The sequence below is a fragment of the Actinia tenebrosa genome, unplaced genomic scaffold (assembly GCF_029948245.1).
Source record: "Actinia tenebrosa isolate PJP-AT-01 unplaced genomic scaffold, QUT_ActTen_1.0 PGA_scaffold5__44_contigs__length_20552954, whole genome shotgun sequence".
Taxonomy (NCBI): Eukaryota; Metazoa; Cnidaria; class Anthozoa; order Actiniaria; family Actiniidae; genus Actinia; species Actinia tenebrosa.
In genome coordinates this window covers 3898912-3919500 of record NW_028292582.1, presented here as the reverse complement: position 1 = coordinate 3919500, position 20589 = coordinate 3898912, and the positions used below count along the sequence as shown (strand labels likewise).

General features: G+C 36.9%; 1 protein-coding gene and 2 non-coding genes across 3 annotated transcripts in view; all 3 read left to right on the top strand.

Annotated features, from left to right (window-relative positions):
- Nucleotides 1–5062: 5062 nt before the first annotated feature.
- LOC116295873 (uncharacterized) overlaps nt 5063–20589 on the top strand; it is a 46362-nt gene continuing 30835 nt past the window's right edge. The window contains exons 1-12 of the mRNA XM_031703829.2: nt 5063–5142; nt 11995–12159; nt 12609–13022; nt 13389–13811; nt 14294–14400; nt 14891–15173; nt 15751–15941; nt 16210–16364; nt 16990–17150; nt 19057–19131; nt 19263–19438; nt 20083–20155. Coding sequence (XP_031559689.2) covers nt 12072–12159; nt 12609–13022; nt 13389–13811; nt 14294–14400; nt 14891–15173; nt 15751–15941; nt 16210–16364; nt 16990–17150; nt 19057–19131; nt 19263–19438; nt 20083–20155 — 2146 coding nt within the window. The 5' untranslated portion in view covers nt 5063–5142; nt 11995–12071. The remainder of the gene's footprint in view (nt 5143–11994; nt 12160–12608; nt 13023–13388; nt 13812–14293; nt 14401–14890; nt 15174–15750; nt 15942–16209; nt 16365–16989; nt 17151–19056; nt 19132–19262; nt 19439–20082; nt 20156–20589) is intronic.
- On the top strand, nt 17738–17846 carry Trnai-uau (transfer RNA isoleucine (anticodon UAU)). Its single transcript has 2 exons — nt 17738–17775; nt 17811–17846. It is a non-coding gene; the product is annotated as a tRNA-Ile (tRNA).
- Trnai-uau (transfer RNA isoleucine (anticodon UAU)) lies at nt 18566–18674 on the top strand. Its single transcript has 2 exons — nt 18566–18603; nt 18639–18674. It is a non-coding gene; the product is annotated as a tRNA-Ile (tRNA).

The following is a 20589-nucleotide window of genomic DNA, read 5'->3' as shown; positions in this document are numbered from 1 at the left end:
ACTATTGCCATTATAAGATTAGTTTTGAAATAAACTGTGAAATACTGATATAGTAGTAATAAATTATGCGTTCGGTGTGTATATAATGAAGTAGAGAGAATAAGAGAAAAATATCAAATGCCCTTGGCAGGATTCGAACCCACGTCTTCAGTATTCTAGTCCGATGTGTTAACCACTACACTACAAGGAGAAAATATCGCTCTGGGATCCTCACGAATACCCTACATTTCATATTCTGGCTGCGTTACCAGCGTGGTTGGTCCTTGTAGTGTAGTGGTTAACACATCGGACTAGAATACCGAAGACGTGGGTTCGAATCCTGCCAAGGGCATTTGATATTTTTCTCTTATTCTCTCTACTTCATTATATACACACCGAACGTATAATTTATTACTACTATACTATGTCTATTCTTTGCGTACATATTTACGGTGTTCAACTTATCTATAGAGAAAATATCGCTCTGGGATCCTCACAAATACCCTACATTTCATATTCTGGCTGCGTTACCAGCGTGGTTGGTCCTTGTGAAATACTGAGTAGATCTTACTAGCTGGATCTCAGTTTCATTGTTTTCTTTTGTGTCTTGACATCACCGCTCATTACACTATTGTTTTACGGGTTAATTAAAATTACGCTTTGTAATAAGAACACATATGAATGAAGATGTTCTCAAGCACAGTCTCAGGATATTCAATAGCAACCATGACTCCCCTGTACTCAATATATAAGCTTGTGTACTTGTTCACTCGTTTTCTATGAACATTAATTCTATGAAGGCGACTCAGGCATCACGTAATTAAACTTTGAGTCGCCAAAATCGATCGAACTGTTATTGCGTTGTAATAGACTTATCCCGAATTCGCTTGACTGGTCACGAAACAATGGTTTCAAGTCGAGGTTAAGCTTGATGAATAAAAGAATCAAGTTCAATCTCGACTTCAAACCATTGTTTCGTGGTCAGTCGAGCGAATTAGGGATAGGTCTATTGAGTTAGACAGAGTTCAATTGCATTTTACTATTAAACCGGCTGATTAACCACCAATCGATCGATCATGTTTCCTCTGTCAGTGATCACGCATTTGGTGCGTTGAGTAGACTAAATATTCGATTTATTTGCTTCCCCATCCCCCTCCCCCTCCCCCCCAAAACAAGCTTCTTCCACCCCCCTCTCCCCAAATAAAAACAAAAGTAAAAAAGATGCCGCTTTTAATTCAGTTATAATTTGTAGAGTGACTATGTTTGAATATTCCTGAATAATTCCTGTCACTACGAGGACCTTTAAAGAGTATTCCCCGGATAAATTCTTGAATGACATTGCACTCGCACCCTGGTCAGTCCTAGATGTTTTCGACGATCCTGATGACAAATTGTACGCTTTTAACTCAATGTTTAATAACATCCTAGAGGAACACGCGCCAGTGAAAACAATTCGCATGCGAGGACGACCAAATCCCTACATTACTGATGAGATTCGCAATTTGATGGCAACAAGAGATAATTGGAAGCGTAATTTCAGGCAAACTAAAGACCCATTTGCCTGGTCTGCGTATAAGAATTTTAGCCGCGAGGTCAAAAGAGAAATACGCATGGCGGAGAAAGAGTTTGTGGCACAACAAATTAAAGAAAACAAGAACAACACTAACAGCATGTGGAAAGCAATTCGTGGTTGCATCCCCAAAAAGTCTGCCTCTCAGAAAACATATTCAAAGGACAACGAAATCGTAGCCAACGAATTTAATATCTTCTTTGCAAATGTCGGCACAAATACAATTGAGAAAGTTAACGCCTTGGCAGAGCAATTCAAGTGTGAATCCAACAACAGCACGTTCGTCCCTCGAGGGTATCCCGAGTCCGAACAATTCTTCTTTGATAATCGCGTGAGTTGTAATCAAGTGCAAAAAATCATTAACTCAATGGCTTCAAACAAAGCTCCTGGAATAGATAAGATTCCTCTCCACGTTATAAAAGACTGCCTCCCTGTCATCTTACCATCGATTACTTCGATCGTGAACGCCACTTTTAGCTCTGCACAATTTCCCATCGCTTGGAAAATAGCCGAGGTCGTACCTTTTCCAAAGGATGGCGATCACGAAATCCCAGACAACAACAGGCCTATTTCACTATTACCAGTATTATCCAAGGTTTGTGAGAGAGTCGCTCATGATCAGTTAACTTCATATTTATCAACCAATCAACACTTAACATCCAAGCAAAGCGGAAATAAAAAGTGGAATTCAACCGAGACATCTGTCATCCAAACAACCGATACTATTCTCGAGGCCATCGATAAGAAACAGCTTACTGCTACTGTGCTGCTCGACATGAGTAAGGCCTTCGATAGCATTGATCATAAAATCCTTATGACAAAACTGCAGGACGTTGGACTGTCACCTCTAGCCATTCAGGGGTTTCGCAGCTATCTTACTTCACGCTATCAAGTCGTCAGAATCCAAACTGCAGTCTCAGACCGTTTGCCTATGACCTGTGGTGTACCACAGGGAAGTATCTTGGGACCATTGCTTTTTAGCATATATATAAACGATCTCCCAAGCGTTCCTGAACATTGTACTACTCAATGTTACGTTGACGACACCAAATTGTTGCTTACTTTCAATCTCCAGGACCAGCAATATATTGTTTCAAGACTTAATCAAGACCTTTTCAGAATAACTAATTGGACACTCGACAATTACCTACTTCTAAATCCCGACAAAACTAAACTTATCATCTTTGGGAGCAAAGTGATGATTGCTAAAGTGGAAGATTTTCGTCTAACGCTACTGGGAAAAGAACTTACACCTGTCAAGTCAGTAAAGGATTTAGGAGTTCTCCTTGATTCCAACTTGACGTATAAAGATCATGTACAATCGACAGTGTCTAGTTGCATGTCGCGTTTGGGACAGATTAACCGAGTAAAACATGCCTTTGATCAAAACACTCTAAAAACCATGATAAATGCCTTAGTTTTCAGCAAGCTCTACTATTGCTCTAATGTGTGGAGCAATACCACTGAGAGTAACCTGAACAAAGTCCAAGCTGTGCAGAACTTCGCATGCCGTATCATTAGCAACAAAAGAAAGTACGATCACGTCACGCCTATTCTTAAAGAGCTACGATGGTTACCCGTCAGACAGCAATTACACTACCGTAATGCAATTATGGCATTCAAATGCATGACTGGGTGTGCCCCCGATTCCTTATGCTCGCGATTTATTCCAAGATCAAGCATCACGCAGCGTACGACAAGAAACTCGCAAAAGCTGCAGATACCTCTTTGCAGAACGACTACTAGACAAAGATCATTTTACTATAGAACTGTCAAATTGTGGAATTCACTAGACTCTGCCCTTAAGTTAAGCCCAACCGTGAAAGACTTTAAACGGACATTAAAACAACATCTTATTTCAGATTTTTTAAAACCTTAACGTAATTTAAATGTACAATTTATTTATCTATTTATTTATTTACTTTATTCTTTGATCTTTTCTTTTTGCTTCTTATATAATTATATATAGTATTATTTTAATTGTAATTAATTAGGCCCTTTATTCTGAAAAGCCTTAAAGAGGACGAATAAAGTATGTATGTATGTATGTATGTAATAATTTTCACACGGCGCAACGGCCTTCATGCCGGAAATAGTCAAATTAATATTTAAAAAGCAAATTAAACTATATTTTGTGATGTCCATCTGCTTTTTCATCTCAACTGAGGATTCTAAATTCAAACATTTCTAAATTCCCTATTCCCATTGTAAAATATATCAACTTTAACCTAATTGGGTGCGTTCTTTGTTTTGGTTTCGGTCGCCGACAAAAGGGTACCGGTGGGGGAAGAGGAGGAGGCACAAATTATGCGCGGTAATTGGTTATGTGAGTGCGACTATTTATTCTACACACAAAATACTAAAACTTTATACAAGCATATTTAAAGCTGCCTGTCGGGAAGGATATTTTTAAACGTAGAGTGGTTTCAGGGCTGCTTTGTCGTAGGGCAGGATTACCGAAATTTTCTCACTTTTCATTCATGCAATAATTAAATAAATAAATAAATAAATAAATAAATAAATAAATAAATAAATAAATAAATAAATAAATAAATAAATAAATAAATAAATAAATGAATGAATGAATGAATAAATAAATAAATAAATGAATGAATGAATGAATGAATGAATGAAGTAATAAACAAACAAATACATTAATAATAATAATAATAATAATAATAATAATATCATTGCATTTTTGTTCCACAAACTCCCTTCATAGTCTGAAGTATTTGATGTATTGCTGGTTTTCACAGCCGTCATGTTGGTCGAAATGACGAAAGATTTGTGTCACTATAAGATTTTTTCATTTGTTTGATGTCGGCAACCAACATGGCCTCAGTGTAGTCATGTTATACCATTCCCTTTTTGGGCCGTAATGAGTGAAAACCAACAATTAATTGATAGGGCAGTAGAAAGAAAATTATAACTAAACCGAGGGCATTGTCGTTAAAGCCGCAAGACTCTCGACTCTTTTACATGTGTAGTAAACACGTTATGACTTGAAAAAGAAAAAAAAAGAATGATATGCAATGAAATATCAAGGTTATAAACAAACAGACTTATGACAAAACAGCCATCAAACCTGCCAGACTTTGAAGAAACTGTTTTATATGCCATTTGCCAGTTTATTGTTCGACAAAATTGAAGCTTCGTGTCAATAAAACCATGTTCTATTTTAAAATTAAAATTAAACTAAACTAAAAAAATATCCTGTTCCAAAAAGCACATTTCGTCTTACATAAAAGCAAAGTAATCTAAGCTCAACTTAGCTGCGAGAGCTTCTTTTTAAATCTTTTCTTTTAAACTTTAATTTTACTTTACTTTAATTTTTCACCTCGATTTCCAGGGCAACCGGCTTCTTAATTTCAAATTCAACAAAGTGAATAACATCTTGATCACGTGATTATTGTCAATTTCTCAAAACCAATTAGAGATATCTTAAAACGTATTTACTTAAATGATTACCTTACCGATAGTCATAATATTCTTATTCATAGGCTATGAATTTTTCCTAAGAATACAAAGATCAATGACTGCTGATATTTTCGTCACTTGGAAACCTAAAACCGAGCTCGAAGCACCCCAAACGTGTAAGTATTAAAACATACCTAAGATATCTAGGTATTTTTACTTTGTTTCAACCTGTTTCAGTGTGAGTCTTTTTAGTTTTGGTGATTGCTTAACAAACAGACGAGTTAAGTTTAGAGGTAAATTCATAATAATATCCGGTCGTTTATCTAGAGAGTTGCTCATCGTTTTTATATGATTTCCAAAAGTTTTTTGACCTAATCTAATTGGGTTCGGTTTCTGGTTTCTGGATTCGATATCTCACATGTGAGAAAAATTTTGTTGAGGTCTCTTCCTTGATTCGAGGGTTTTTCTCCGGGTCAGTCTCCAGTCTGGTTTTCACCCATTTGACCGAACAAGAATTCAATTGAGTTAGCTGTTCCCTAACTTGCCAAGAGTTTGTTTCAGTGTTCATGCATTTCGATAAAAATTTGAAGATAATATATATTTTCTCCTGATAATATGTTGCAATAAGTCACAAAAACACTCTGAATTTCTCTATACAACCAATCTCCTTCAGGGTACGTTACCGAGCACAATTCATACTGCATCTATTTATTTTTTAATGGCTTTCATTTTACACTTCAATGTTTTCCTAATACGTTTTGGGTGATGGTAGATGAAGATGCTCACACAAAGTAAAAATTTTAGTATATCAGCTAGCTATGGTCTTTGGAGCTATAGAGGAATGAGCTTTTTACTGGCTAGGTATTTTTAATCAGTAAAGCCGAGAAAAATAATTATCATAACCAGAAAGAGCATGTTAAAATTAGTAATGGTGAAGTTAAGGAATTGTCCAAAACTTGCGAAGATAAGGTTTTTGAAAAGTATGAATTTTGTAAGAAACATCAGTTGCTTTTTCATACAAAATTTTCTTTTTTGAAAATTAACATTTTCGCGAGTTTTGAGTTTATTCTCTCCGAACATCACAGTTTTACACATTTTAACGCGTCCTTTCCAGCTATATACAGATATCATATATCTATATCAATTTTTTTCTTTCCTGAGAGGTTTGAACACCAAAAGTGTACAGTGTAAAGTGCTACTCTGTCCTGACGAAAATCGCTCAAACTTGAATTCAGCTGAAACTTCCTGAGAATACTCTTTAAAGGTCCAATAATCACTGTATGAAGTGTTTTCTCGATATTCAGGACGAAAGTATGATATTTTTACGATTATTTTTTGGAGTCTGTGACGTCATACACTCAACATCAAAGTTTCAGCTGAATCCAAGTTTGAGCGATTTTCGTCAGGACAGAGTAGCACTTTAAGCGCTAGTAGGTTATTGCTGTTTTCGTATGAGTGGGAAACGATATGGAAAATGCGTAACGTAACCACAACTACGAGTTATGATTGGATGAATTATTGGAAGACAATGGGAAGCCATTGTCCGCCTTGCTTTATTTTTGACCAATAAATCGACATATAGAAAATGGTAAATACAACATACTGAAATGAAATATCGTATTCTATCCTTTTCTTCCTCAAACAGCAGACATTACCCCGTTTTCATCGTTTCCCTGCATTTGAATTCACCAATTTTGCAAACATTAATATTTTTACCAAAGAAAAGTATTCCTTTATTTAACTACTACATTATTGCGACTTTCCCCTTTTTACAAGTTTTAAAGAATCTTTTGCTTGTCAACTGACGTTTCATGTCATATTACCGCAATCGAGATGCAACTCTCCGCTAAACATCTGGATGCTAACTCTCCACTGATCGTTGGGCCATAACGGGATAAATACTAGGCGTCTGATGAGATTTCTGGATTCCATGATTCCAGATATATATTAGCCCTCAGACTAAGGTTCAGTCCCGACAATAGTCCACTATGACAATACTTTCCAAGCTAGGTTTATTCCTCAAAAAACTAAAATAGAAACTGTTTTTTTTCCCGTTGCTTAGTTAAAGATAGTTAAAATATACATGCATAAGTTAACGTAGGGGTACAGGTGCAAATAATAAAAGAGGTCTAGAGCCCCTGCAATTAGCAAAAATAACGATAAGAGTGAAAGTCTTCCATAGCAATTTAGTAATTGCAATATTTATTATCGTTCGGTCCCACAAAACGCATAATTGATCATGCATGGTAATTAAACTAAATGATGCTAATCATAGAGGTGTAAGGGAAAACTTATCTACGGTATGTCATTCACAGATATCTAACTCTTGCAGACAAAAATTAAAATAATCTATATAGGATTAAATTAATCGTTAGAAATCTTGAAGAATAGAAGTGTTCAAGATACGGCAAAATACACAATTAATAGTAAGCAATTAAAGATAAAACATATAATTGGTATTCATTCATCAGTCTCTTCTGGTAGATAAGTCTCCATATATATGCCTCCATATTTTATTCACCTAGATTTGTGTTGTGCGTAACGCTTCGAGTCCTACTCTAAAACTAGACTAATTATCCATGCAGCTCCTGTCTCTCATGAGCTATACACCTATATGCCTCCATATCTTATTCACCTAGATTTGTGTTGTGCGTAACGCTTCCAGTCCTACACTAAAACTAGACCAATAAGCCTTTTCATAGTTTAAGAATCGATCCCACTGCGCATGCGAGTTTATCCAAAATTTCTCACCTTCTTTTGTTTAATTAAGAACAAAAGAAGGTTTAGACAAAAGAAGGTGAGAAATTCGGGATAAAATCGCATGCGCAGTGGAATCGATTCTTAAACTATGAAAAGGCTTATTATCCATGCAGCTCCTGTCTCTCATGAGCTATACACCTATTTCAAAAATGGAAAAAAACTTTGTCGGTCCGAGATCTGTAATGGGCGATCTGAGGCTAAACTAACTCAAGGGTCATGCCAAAAACGAGTGCGAGTGTTTGATTAGGGAATTCAAACACCGAGAAACGGATGAAAGCACGAGGCCGTAGGCCGGGTTCTTTTATTGCTTCGAGGTGTTTGGATGGCCTGATCAAACACGAAGCACGAGTTTTTGAACTTACTTCTCAGTCTCATTATAATTCATTTGTTCTTGAATCTCCTGAGACTAAAACAGTGATCAGTGTTTTGATCAGTGTCTTGATCCGTATTTGATCAAGTGCGGGCACGTGACTACAATGCAAAGTCGCCATTGGTTATTAACCTCATGAATTATTAATGAGTTTGACAAATCTCATTCTCATACTCATTAATTATTCAAGAGGAAACCAACCAATCAATGGGATATTTTTGGGGTCACATGATGTTACTTGAAACCTGGTAAAGTCCTGTGAAATCTAAAGCCGTGGAGAGTTTTGATATCAGCAGGGAAGAGCTAGGGCTGAAGTACAAGGACTGAGGCCCCGTCCACACGTATCCGGAAATTTGTGTATCCGCAATTTTTTTTTTTGCGGATACGGGTTGCGTCCACGCGTGCCCGGCAATTTTTGTATCCGTATCCGGAAATTTTCCAAAACGGTCTCTAGAGTGGAAATTTTCGAATACGCTCCGAATACGGATACGTGTGGAGGGTCGTATCCGCAAATTTTCGAATACGCTGACGTAAACACGATTTTGCGCATGCTCAATAAGAAAAACTATCCGTCAAAGGGACTAGGCACTAGCGTGCATCAGGGCGGATCAAGAAATTTCGAAAACGATTCGAATACGCTGCGTGTGGACGCGAACATTTTCGTATCCGCAAAATAAATTTGCGGATACAAATATTTCCGGATACGTATGGACGGGGCCTAAATTAATTTTGTTCAAGTCCTTCGACTCGATCAAAATTACTGTCAACATATTTCTCCCTTAAGTCTTTCAATCCTAAACAAATAATCTCCCGAGTAATCAATGAGTATGAGAAGTCCTTTCAAAGCCTCCAAATCTGACTGGACTGGATTTCAGGTCCTTGCACTAATTAGTTCCACTAATTGCGCGGACTTGAAATCCCGTCCAGTCCACATTGTCGGTTTTGAAATAAGCCATTTCAAAAACGAGTGGGGGACTGGGTCGAGTTTCGCCTTGCAAGTGCTTATGGGATCATTACTAGGGACAGGATTCGACTTCGTACCTTTGATCTCTTCCAAATTCTTCTAGTGAATCGAACTTTTAACCATCGAAAGCAAAAATGCCAAAATATAACTGCTGTGTGCCAGGATGTACTTAGAACTGCGTAAAAAATACGATGTTCTCATTCGAAATGACAATCTGAAAATAACGTCTACAAACACAATCACGTCTACATCTAATATAAAAAGGAAACTACGTTGTTCGGCTGTGAATATATTATAATTTCAAGCGTGTTACTCGGTTTCAGATTTCAGATTTTTTGAAATATGTGCACACTAGCTAATCAGTTCAAAACTATATCCTGGGCTCAGATGTTCTTACATTTCACTACGGTTAGGTTTTCACATTAAAATAGCAAACGCCCGGTAGAGCAATGAAAAAATAATTTCTAGACCGCAGGGTATTCGTGAAACTGCTTTTTTGTCCATGCAACCGATTACCAAGGCCTCTTTATGTTTATTTTGCACTTTCGATACTATATGTCCCATCATATGCCTACTAGATTCAAGCCCATTTTCGCATAAATAACTTATCTGCTTCAAGTGTATCTGCAACTGATCTTATGTGAGATGTCAGTCGACTGAGCCTTCTAGACATTGGTATAATATGTCAGGCCATACAAAGTGAAAGTTTGATTAATGAAATTGGAAGTCGTAAATCGGTTCTATTCATTGGAAATAACTGATGATCTTTATGTTTGCAAATTCAATTCAGTGTTTTATTGTTAGAAATAACATTGGAAGGCCGAATAGTGATCGCCCTTAATTTTGTTTGTTCGCAAGTAAAGTAAAAGTGAAAAACGCAGAGTAAAATTGTCGAGTGGCCATGGTTTTTAGGATTAAAATCATAACCATGGCATCCTAAGAAGAAAAGCTAAATTATCATATCATAACGTTTGTGAGAGGGAGTGAAATAAGAGACACAGATAAATATCATGAAGGGCAGTCTCTCTTCTCACTTCTTTCCCTTCCTTCTTTAGGCATAAGTCTTGTTGTGGGTCGTGAAGATTCAGTAATACATCTGCGTAAACTTTGAGGTGGCATGGAGTTCATTTTATAAGCAGCAGTAGTCTCTTTTTAATACATTATTGTCGCTCACCTTGACATAAGGTTTGTTATATACGCAGATTGTCAATGCTGCACTAATGCGGGCATTTATAATGAGGTCCACAAAAGATACGTCCCACTGTTTTATCGAAATCGTAGAAATCCGCATGACATGCTTTGTGACCTGAAGCAAAAGAAATACTATATGAGCTGGTGCCAATGAGTTGGTCATAATCAGTACTTTTTATCCAAGAACTGCAAATCTATGGAACCCGCTTTGGCCATGCCTGACTCTATTTTTGTCAACAAGCTGATGTTGTAACCAGTTTCAAAAATCTAAGTTCAAAACATATGTAATCAGCTGTTTGCCCAACCAATCAATCCTCGGCAAGAGGAGTTGTTGTATTGGGAAATTAAATGAATAAATAAATCTCCCATAGGGTCAACATTTTTAATCAAGTTGGCCTTTTTCCTGTTCTTGGAACGAAATTATCTGTGCTGATATATTTTGCTTCTGAGTATGATACACGATATATTTCAAGCTTATTAGCAAACATCTTGCAAGATGCAGCATGCAGCATGTAACAAAAACTTCACCAACCATTTTTTGAATGTCTATCTGTACAAGAGCATAAATATTTATGCTTTCTTGATCTGTATTAATATATCAGTATTTTGAATATATATTCGTTTAAATATATATTCGTTTATATATATATTCGTTTTTATATATATTCGTTTATACATATAAACAGTGCACAGGAAAGAAAAATGCAACCATTTTAGTGTTTAGTGAATGCACTTTTTTATTCTTTGCAAATACAGATAAAGAGTAATGCTAAAAATAGATATGATCATATACCAAATACAGAAATACAGTGTCACGAATAGAGTTGCTAGATGCTTCGATTATACACCTTTTGTTTTTACTTTCCTTGCCTTTTTTCTTGTCTCTGTTAAATATAATGAGTATTTGGTTTTTCTTTGCTGCGGAAAATTCAAAACAGTTTGTAAAATTAAATGATATGAAAGAAAAATGTCATGCCAAGAGCTTCAAGATTTGTCTGATAAAGCTCTTTTGACTCAGAAATAAATACTCCAAAGAGTGTATTGAACTACAACAAGATAAGAAGGGACTTGTTATTGAGCAAATGTCATGTTGAGAAAACGTAATTGTCATTCAAAGTAAATTGCACTGACAAGTAGACAAGTTTTTTCCCCATTCGATGACTTGATGTTTTAAGTGCGAGTGCTTTTTGTTAAGTGTTGTGCCATAAGGTTTTTCAACGTCCACCAAGGAGTTATCAAGTTATTTACAAAATAAAATTCTAAGAAGTGACAAAAGTTTGTACTTAAAATCTTCTATCAAAGTTTTTTTTTAAGTCATAAAAGGGTGTTCCAGAATGTCCAGCTTTCGCACCGTCGGCTCTCTGTAAGTCTAATTCACTGAAGAACAGGCTATTGAAGTTTAATGTATAAGGGCAAAAATAAGACCATGTTGTACGCATGCGCGTGCAGTTGGTAATAATAAATTTGCCGGTTAATCTTTGCTTTGAATATTTGAACTCAATCAACGCATGTAACTTATCGTGTGGACCTTAACTTCATCCTCTGCTTGTATCTGCTTATACGTGCATGAATTTAGCAGAATCTAGTTTTCTTCAACGCTCCAGGAGATACTGACGCTATGTAAGGGAAGCTCAAAGGACAACTTCTACATAAGAGGTTTGAAATGAGAAAACCACTTATCCACAGTTTGGGAGAAAAAGAATAATCTTTCTTCTTCTTTACTTTCTTTCACTTTTTTTCCAGAAGGAAAATTAATAAATCGCAAAAACAGGACCGCTATTCAGTAATGAAAGTTCGTATCTTTGGCCTGTAATCAGAATATGTTTCAGTGGCAATTAAATATACTCCAGTACTTTGCCTGGTTCTTACTCTTCCTACTTCCTACCGATGCTGTTTCAAACAACACATGTACGTAAGGTATTTCATTTTTATTCCGTGTCAGCACAGTTTGTAATAGATCTTTTGATTATTTTGGGGAAAAACTGGGCCGATCATTGTTGCCGCTTTCTGCCTTTGGTTGCGCTGGTTGCAGATTGGGCAATCCCTTACTTATCTACAAGATAGATCTAGAGTTCCGGGGTTTAATGTTTCTTAGAGCGTGACAGCTTCAAGACATCGGGGTTTCTTGGCTTTCTTTGAGAAATTTACAAGTTCACACCCTCGCAATCTTGATTAAAGATTTCCCTCTTGATCCCCATTCATTCGTGTTCTTGAACCAAAGACTCTAATGCGCGTTCAAGTAGACCACAAGTCTAGTACATAATAATTTTAATTGTTTAGGATCCTCCGTATTCTTCAAAATTGAGCTAAGAAATCTTTTAACTCTAAACTGTTATGTTAACTTTTTGATGTTTCAGCTCCGTCCTTCGGCTGTCAGCCAGACTGGCTTCGCCATGGTAACTCTTGTTACTACTTCTCAACTGTGTCCCGTTTATGGGCATACGGAGACGCCTGGAAGCCCTCTACTACCATGTGCATTGACCAGGATGCAGACTTGGCAATTGTTGACAGCCCAGAAAAACTACAATTCTTAACTTCAATTGCGCATGACTTGAAACTAAGTGACGTCTTTGTGGGATCACGTGACACAATTAAGGTCTCCTGGAATTGGTCCCAGGGCCCGGCCGTCAATGTAAGTTTATGGGGACCTGGTGTGTCACCTAAGGGAAAATGTGGTGGCTTGTTAAGGAAGTCAACCTGGTGTGGATGGTGGTGGGTGGATTTGCCGTGTGACAGCAGAAGATATGGCTACGTCTGCGAAATACCGTTAGGTAAGAATCTTAGTAATCGGCTTTCTAGTTGGATTTAAGTAAAATTATTATTTTTTGCTTCGAAGACAAGTCAGTTTTTGATAGTTTTGCAAAACTGTAATATATGAATCTTGATGCTATAAAGTTATAGACAGAAAAAGAGAGAGAAAAGAGGGAGAGGGAAAGAGGGAGAGGCAAAGAGGGAGAGAGAGGGAAAGAAGGAGAGGGAAAGAGGGAGTGGAAAAGAGGGAGTGGGAAAGAGGGAGAGGGAAAAAAGGAGAAGATTGAGAGGGAAAGAGGGACGAGAGAGGGATTTTTTTAAACAGTTGCTTAAAATTGTCAATAATTTTATAAGAATTTATTTGTGTTCTATAATTTTGTTCAAAGTTTCTAATAACTGTAGCAGTGGAATGAACCTAAAGTTTGGAAACACATGCTACACACTAAATCCAAATCCAAAAAAGACGTGGGTACAGGCTCAAACCTCGTGTTCCCACGTCGGCGCAAAACTTGCTGTAGTAGACACAGAAGAAAAGCGAGCAGCTTTATCTAAAGAACTCGACAAGATCACTACAAAGCCGCTGTATATTGGACTTGTTCGAGATATGTCAGACTGGTCCTGGATTAATGGAGAAGGAGTCAATGAATCTTTATTCCAAGCTGGTAGTACTATTGAGAGAAAGGACGAGCCTCAGTGTTTAGCTATCGATGCTTCTAGAAGTGCAAGCTCCGGACTAATTGCCATAAGCTGCAAGTTTATATACAAGTCTTGGTACTACGTCCACGACTACATTTGTGAGAAGAATGAAGGTAATCAAGTATCGTTTTAAGTGGTTTAAAATGCCTTAAATGTTTGCTGGTAGCCTTCAAAAACACACAAAAACCCATAAACACACACACACACACACACACACACACACACACACACACACACACACACACACACACACACACACAATCTTTTATACAGCTTTTTTCAAAATAGGTGAAGATTTTGTGAGTTGAATGCTGCATGTCGCATACCAAGCCCCAAATGCAATATGGGCTATGCGATTGAAATCATGCAGCGAAGGTAACAATAATTTGATATTTTTCCAAACGTTGTATATGCAGATTTTTCTGTTATATTTTCTTCTGTGCTAACATTATTTACATATGAATATCATATATATATATATATATATATATATATATATATATATATATATATATATATATATATATATATATATATATATATATATATATATATATATATTTAAATTACTTTATATATTTATATTTTTTCACAGTAAATATAGCCGAGGGAAGTTATCTGGAATACTCCAAAACTGATAATAATACTCAAGTGCGTTATATAGTCGATGGAAACCCCAGCACGTGTGTTCGATTTATAGTGGTAATGCATTCATAAATATTATGCACATATTTATTATAAAATAACTGTTATAAATATCGGATTCTAATTGGTTGGGAACGCGTGCTTTACAAGAGCACACAGCACGCGCGCGCACTTTCAGTTGTGTCCTCGTAATCAAAATAACTGTTATCATAATCTGTTTTTTATAAAGGAAATAAAAAACTTGCTTGAGTGCTCGGTGGAGTTAAAAAACACTTGGGGATTTTCGCTACGCGTCGTCCTTCTCCTAACACTTCTCTCGTGTTCTACCATCCCCGCGTGCTTTATGACTGCACACACAACACGCAAGCGTTTCCTATTTATTTATCAGCATTCAGTCCTTCGATGAACTGGTTCAGGGCCGTGACGAAGGAAATCTTTTCCCGATTGATTTATTTTGAATTTTTACTCAGAAATTCGGCTGTGATAAAAAACCCTTCATGTAGTATATTTTTTGTCTGATATGACCACTTCTTCTTTTTCTTTCAAGGAACGTAACACATGGATTAAGGTCCAATTAGAGAGGAAAACGTATATTTACAAGGTCAAAATTATTGTTTCATCCAACAAGAACCAAAGTGAATCAACATTTGAAGTCCAAGTTGAAGCAAGCTTCCCGTACAGCAATAATAAAACTTGCTCTTGCCTTGGCTTCCGCTCTAAGGATATTTTCTACGATTGTAAGCCAGTGATACAGAGCTCAGCAGTTATCATCAAGTCTAACAGAGTTGGATCTACTCTCAGTATATGTGAGATACAAGTTTACGGGGCTGGTAAGTAGGTCTGAAAATAAAATACAATCTCCTTGAGACCTCTGTCTGCCTATAGACCCCTTGCGTGTGACGTCAAAAGCAGCAAATCTGGGGGGAAAACAAATTTCAATCTCATGAGAATTGGAAACCTATCGTTATGTTATCTAAACTGAGTTGCATTCCGACGTGCTGCAAGGGGTATATAGCCAACTTATCGAAAGAAACTATCCAGCACAGGAAGCCCACAACAAGTCTAACTTCTTACTTGTTAACTTGGAACCATTTCGTTTTGCGATCACTCGAGCGAATTCGGGAAAGGTTCGCACCAATCAAACGCAGTATAATTTCTAAGCCCGCTCCATCATGCGCTTGCGATCAAAGGGTCCAATGGCGGATACAGGGGGAGGACACAGGGCCGTGCCCATTAAGCCCCTTTTTAGCTTGGAATCAGTGGGTTTAAGCATCAAAAAGACTGCGCGTAAATTGCGAAAAAGGGAAATCTTCTTACATTTGTGAACCCTCTACTCAAAATAACAGATCCGTCCTTGGGGTCTATTTTACTAACGTAACGAATATATTGATTTATATCTTAATAAAGGCACTTCGACTGACCTTCAGGGAGTATTGCGGAATGTTTGGTTTCACGATTTTGAAACGAAATCACTCCGGGAGTACTTGAAAACAAAACTTCAAAGAGAATTCCCACATAACATGAGAATCATGAAGAATCTTCAAATGTCTTACGAACTCGGAGACAATTCAGTACAACTTCTCTCTGCTTATTTAACGGTAAGACCGAATACAAACGTCGAACTTCACATGAGCCGAACTTATTGACATAAAAAAAGATCGTCGTGTTAGCCATTGTTAAAATATTTCTATTTTTCGCTTTGCTATACTTAACTTACTACATTGTTCATTTGCATGTGCACGTTGTATTTAAAAGATTCTCATTTGCTTCATGGAATGTTTTTGTTAATTCACCCAACATGGCTGCCATGTCTTTCTCATTTGACTCTTGAAAATACTTGCAAACTATTCATTCTCTTCCCCACAGGTTTTCGAAAATGGCGAATACAATTTTTTAATCTCGTGTAATACCCAGTGCGAGATAACGCTTGGTGTTGCTGTTGAGCAGGTTTTTGAAGACGATTCACCTGAGAGTTTATTGTTAGACCTAAGATACCACACAAGCAGAATAGACTGGAACAGGTAAAGCAAATCTTACAAAGTACCAATATAATTGTACATCATTATCAATTTACAATGCGAATCGAAAAACTGTGGGCACCCAGAAATATACCAGGAATGTTCTATTTTCTTTGGTCAATCAGAAATGACTTTCTAACCAAAAGGAAACGGAACGATAACACTAACGCTCCTGATTGATTAAGAAGACATGCTTGAAATTTTTCTAGGTGCCCCGCACGGTTTTTCGATTAGCACTGTAAAGAACTCCACCTTACTTTTCAAAGATGCAGGCCCTCTTTCCATGATGGATTGATGATTGGAATTTGCAATTGTACGTTGAATTTTGCTAAGGAAGGAAAACGGCAGTATCAATGGAAAAAAACACTGGAGATAACCAAGAAGTAATTTTACTCACTGAGAGCAGAAATCAAACGCCTGACCACACCGAAAAATTAAGCAAAAACCCTGTGCATCGCTAACGAAGAATAGCCCAGATTTCTGAATCATAATATGACTATTACTAGAATAATCCAAAATGTCCGCACGCGGAGTTTTTTATTATCTTTTATATTGGTTGGTGTTTTTTTCTTACTAATTGACTAGTTAATTGTTAATCGTTCGTCATTTCAATCAATTTTTTTTAAAGGTACTACAAGAAACATCCTACTTCAATCAAATTATCTGTGTGTCGCATTTATCACATGAACACTTACGTCAAGCATAATTACGTCACTATAGGACTTAAGTACCCGGATGGAAAACTCAGTGTTCCAGTTCCTAATAAACACTTGTATTGGACACAACCAGGTAACAATATTAAGTCACATGCCGGCAGCCATTATAGATGGCAGGACCACATAATTCCTTTTCTCTAGGGAATAGAACTGAAGCATGATGACGTGTTATACCAATACTTCCAGGACCCTAATTTTCACTATTGTCTCGGTATTCTCAAAGGTGTTTAACACTTGGATATGAAAAGATATCTTGAAAAGGACTGTGGTTGTTTAGGTATAAACGTCAATAGGGCTAGGGTCTATTGATTTCTTTTTCATGTAACTCAATTATTTTCGTTGCTGCTATTCAACATGGCTGGAACAGAATTAAAAATAGTTGTTTACTCTACTTTTTTTACTTTTCATGCTTTTTTTTCCTTTTTTTTTTTTTCCTTTCTTTTCCCCCCCTAGAAATATGAATCCCTTTTTTATTCATAGTTCTAGGGGAAATACATAACATACTACACACTGCGAATTCGTCCATGCAACGCATATCATCTACCATGGCAACCACTTGACTTTTTTCTCGGGATTAATGCGGACAACAAGAAACAACAGCTTTAAAAACAAATGCATCTTTACTTTTAGTAGTCATAACTTATTATTGGATTCCAACCAGCTCCTGTGGCTCAGTCGGTTAGCGCGTCGTACTTATAACCAGTATGGGCGCGTTGTCCTGTAACTGAATGAAATGCGAAGGTCGGGAGTTCGATCCTCCCCAGGAGCAGGTTTTTTGTTCAAACATCAATTATTTTTGCCCAACTTACTCACTATGATCGTGCAGGGAAACAAAGTACGTAACCACTTTACTTCCGTCATTAAAGCGCGCGTTTTGCCGATTTAATGGATAATCGACATTGTAATTGAATTAATGAAAGATTTGAAAAAAGTACTTTGTGATATCGACCATCAGGATTGTATGTCATCTCATAGTCTTAGTAATGATTGGTAGCGGACAAAAGGAGCTGAATTCTTCGATTGCACGTTACGTCATGGCGGGCTCTCGAGGGAGCGTTGGTGCCATTAAACAAAAGATTTCTAATTAGCATCCATTGTTAACGGCACCACAATGGCCGCCATGCTTTTGTCTTTTAACTCTCTTGGGAATGCTTGCAACCCATCAATGTGTAGACAAGAACAAGTAAAGAGATGATGTTTTGCACTGTACTATTCTCACTGCACTGTTTTCATGATAAAAAAGAAACATGGAGCTATGATAAACGAAGAGAATTAAGAAGGAGAAAAAGAAAGAAATGGTTGATTAGTTGAGTCACATTTTTCGAAGTAGTTTCAGTCATTTATTTGTAACAAAAAGAAAAAGGCAGAGAGGGATAGACATTTAACAGGCCAGAAAAATAAAGAGAAGTCGATTGTTTCTTCCTTTCATTTTCTTTTTCTTTCGTTCGTTGTCGTTTTATTTTGAAATCTTCAAACAGAATCCATCCAGCTCCTGTGGCTCAGTCGGTTAGCGCGTCGTACTTATAACCAGTATGGGCGCGTTGTCCTGTAACTGAATGAAATGCGAAGGTCGGGAGTTCGATCCTCCCCAGGAGCAGAATTTTTTAAATTTTCTGAGTATTTGACATTTGTTGTGAAGTGTAATCGTCTGGGTGAGTATAGTCTTGAGAAAGACTGTTGTTGGTGGTGACTAGCAGAAGTCATCTTCAGAGTCCAGTGAGAAAACGAGAGACAGTCGATGGTATATATAGTATTTGACCAGTCAGCAACTAATTTTTTGTTGCTGCTGTGGTTACTATAATCCTAAGGAAGTATGATAATCGTATTACGATAAACACCAAGGTGCCGTTTTGGGAAACAACAGTAAATGAACGATGACCTAAGAGATTTATTAAAACTGTGACTAAAAATAGATGAATAAAAAGGATGAAACTAAATCATGTTAATTTATTTATTTTGATCATATTGCATTTTTCTAGGAGAACGGTCGTTCCGATTTCAAATGTTGCCAAAAATAAACTTTGTAGAGGTGGGGAAAGAGCTTGTTCTTCAGGGTAAGTCGTTATTATTATTAATTATATCATCATCAATATTATTATCATCATTTATCATTATCGTCATCATGCATCATCATAATAACTTCTTTATACTGACAGATTTTTGAATGCTGTCTATTCGTATTTAGCTTCCTATAGGTACTGTTGCCATGGCATTCGGTGTCCAAACTGCTCCCTTAACGTCCACCTTCATGTCTTTAATTCATCCTCGTCAGTTCAGTCATCGATACTGATGGATTGCAAGGAGCATCCATGGTCAACTGCGATAAATGCTACTGTTCAACCTGGAAACCATAGCATTGAAGTAAGGCCATCATGAAATAATTTTACTTCATTCAGCATAGCTTGATCTTAGAACCTCAAAATAATGATAGGGCTTTTTTTGTAACCATTAAAATAATGAATCTGATTGTTGATAAACAATATTTCAACAGCTGATTTCAACATTATCTAGGGCTGTTGAGAATTGCACAGAGGTCACGTGAACCTACTCTACCCTACGAGAGCTTGCCGTACAACAAATCCCTCCATATAAATCCTTATCGAGAATAGTCAGTTTTATATTCAATGTCATTACTCACGCGTTTTACAAAATAAACAGAGATTTCGTCCTCTCATACTAATATTGATGTGCTATTTCTATTTCTGGCGTTCATTTTGACACTACTCCTTGTTTTAAGGGGGTATGGTTACGTGACTTCTTAGTTTAAAAAGTCACGATAGAGCATGTCCCTTTTACGTCATAACCACCATCTTGGTTGACGATAACAAAGCATTCCTCATTAGCTTATCTTGATATGTCAACCAACATGGCGGTTGTGTCATTGTTATTCATATCTCAAGGGATTTTGAGCCACATCCAACGACAAAAATTATAGCCTCACTCTTAAAAGCAAATGAGATTTTCTCTCTTGGTTTACTAACTTTTGTAAGTTTAATTTACTACAGGTTAGCTATCATTTTTTGCAAGACAAAGATTTGCCAACGATAAGACGTACAGTGGGATATGCCATTGTTAATGGTAAAGAAATTTATTTTATCATTGTTACAAGTTATCAGATTTTACTCATAGATTAAGTAATGTCGGCAACCTATGCATAGATAATTGATTTATCTACGAAATTGTATCGTTGCACATCAGTTAAATGAGAAACGGCATTCGTACTTTCTGATGGAATAGACCTCTTTACCTTCGTATACAAATTGGACATTTCACATCACGTGACATTCCCTTGAGAATCGTTCTTTTATGACAAACATTTAAAAGTATTTACAAATAAAAGAATCAACTCACAAGAGTGACATCGCACGGTCTGAAATGGGGCAATAAAAACAACGAAGAAAAAAGTCTATTCCTTCGGTTTTTGCCAAAATGCTTGCGTCCGCTCGGTCAAAGGCAGTCGCTACGTCACAGGTTGAGGACACCTCAATAAATTCTAGTCATAAAAGACCCGG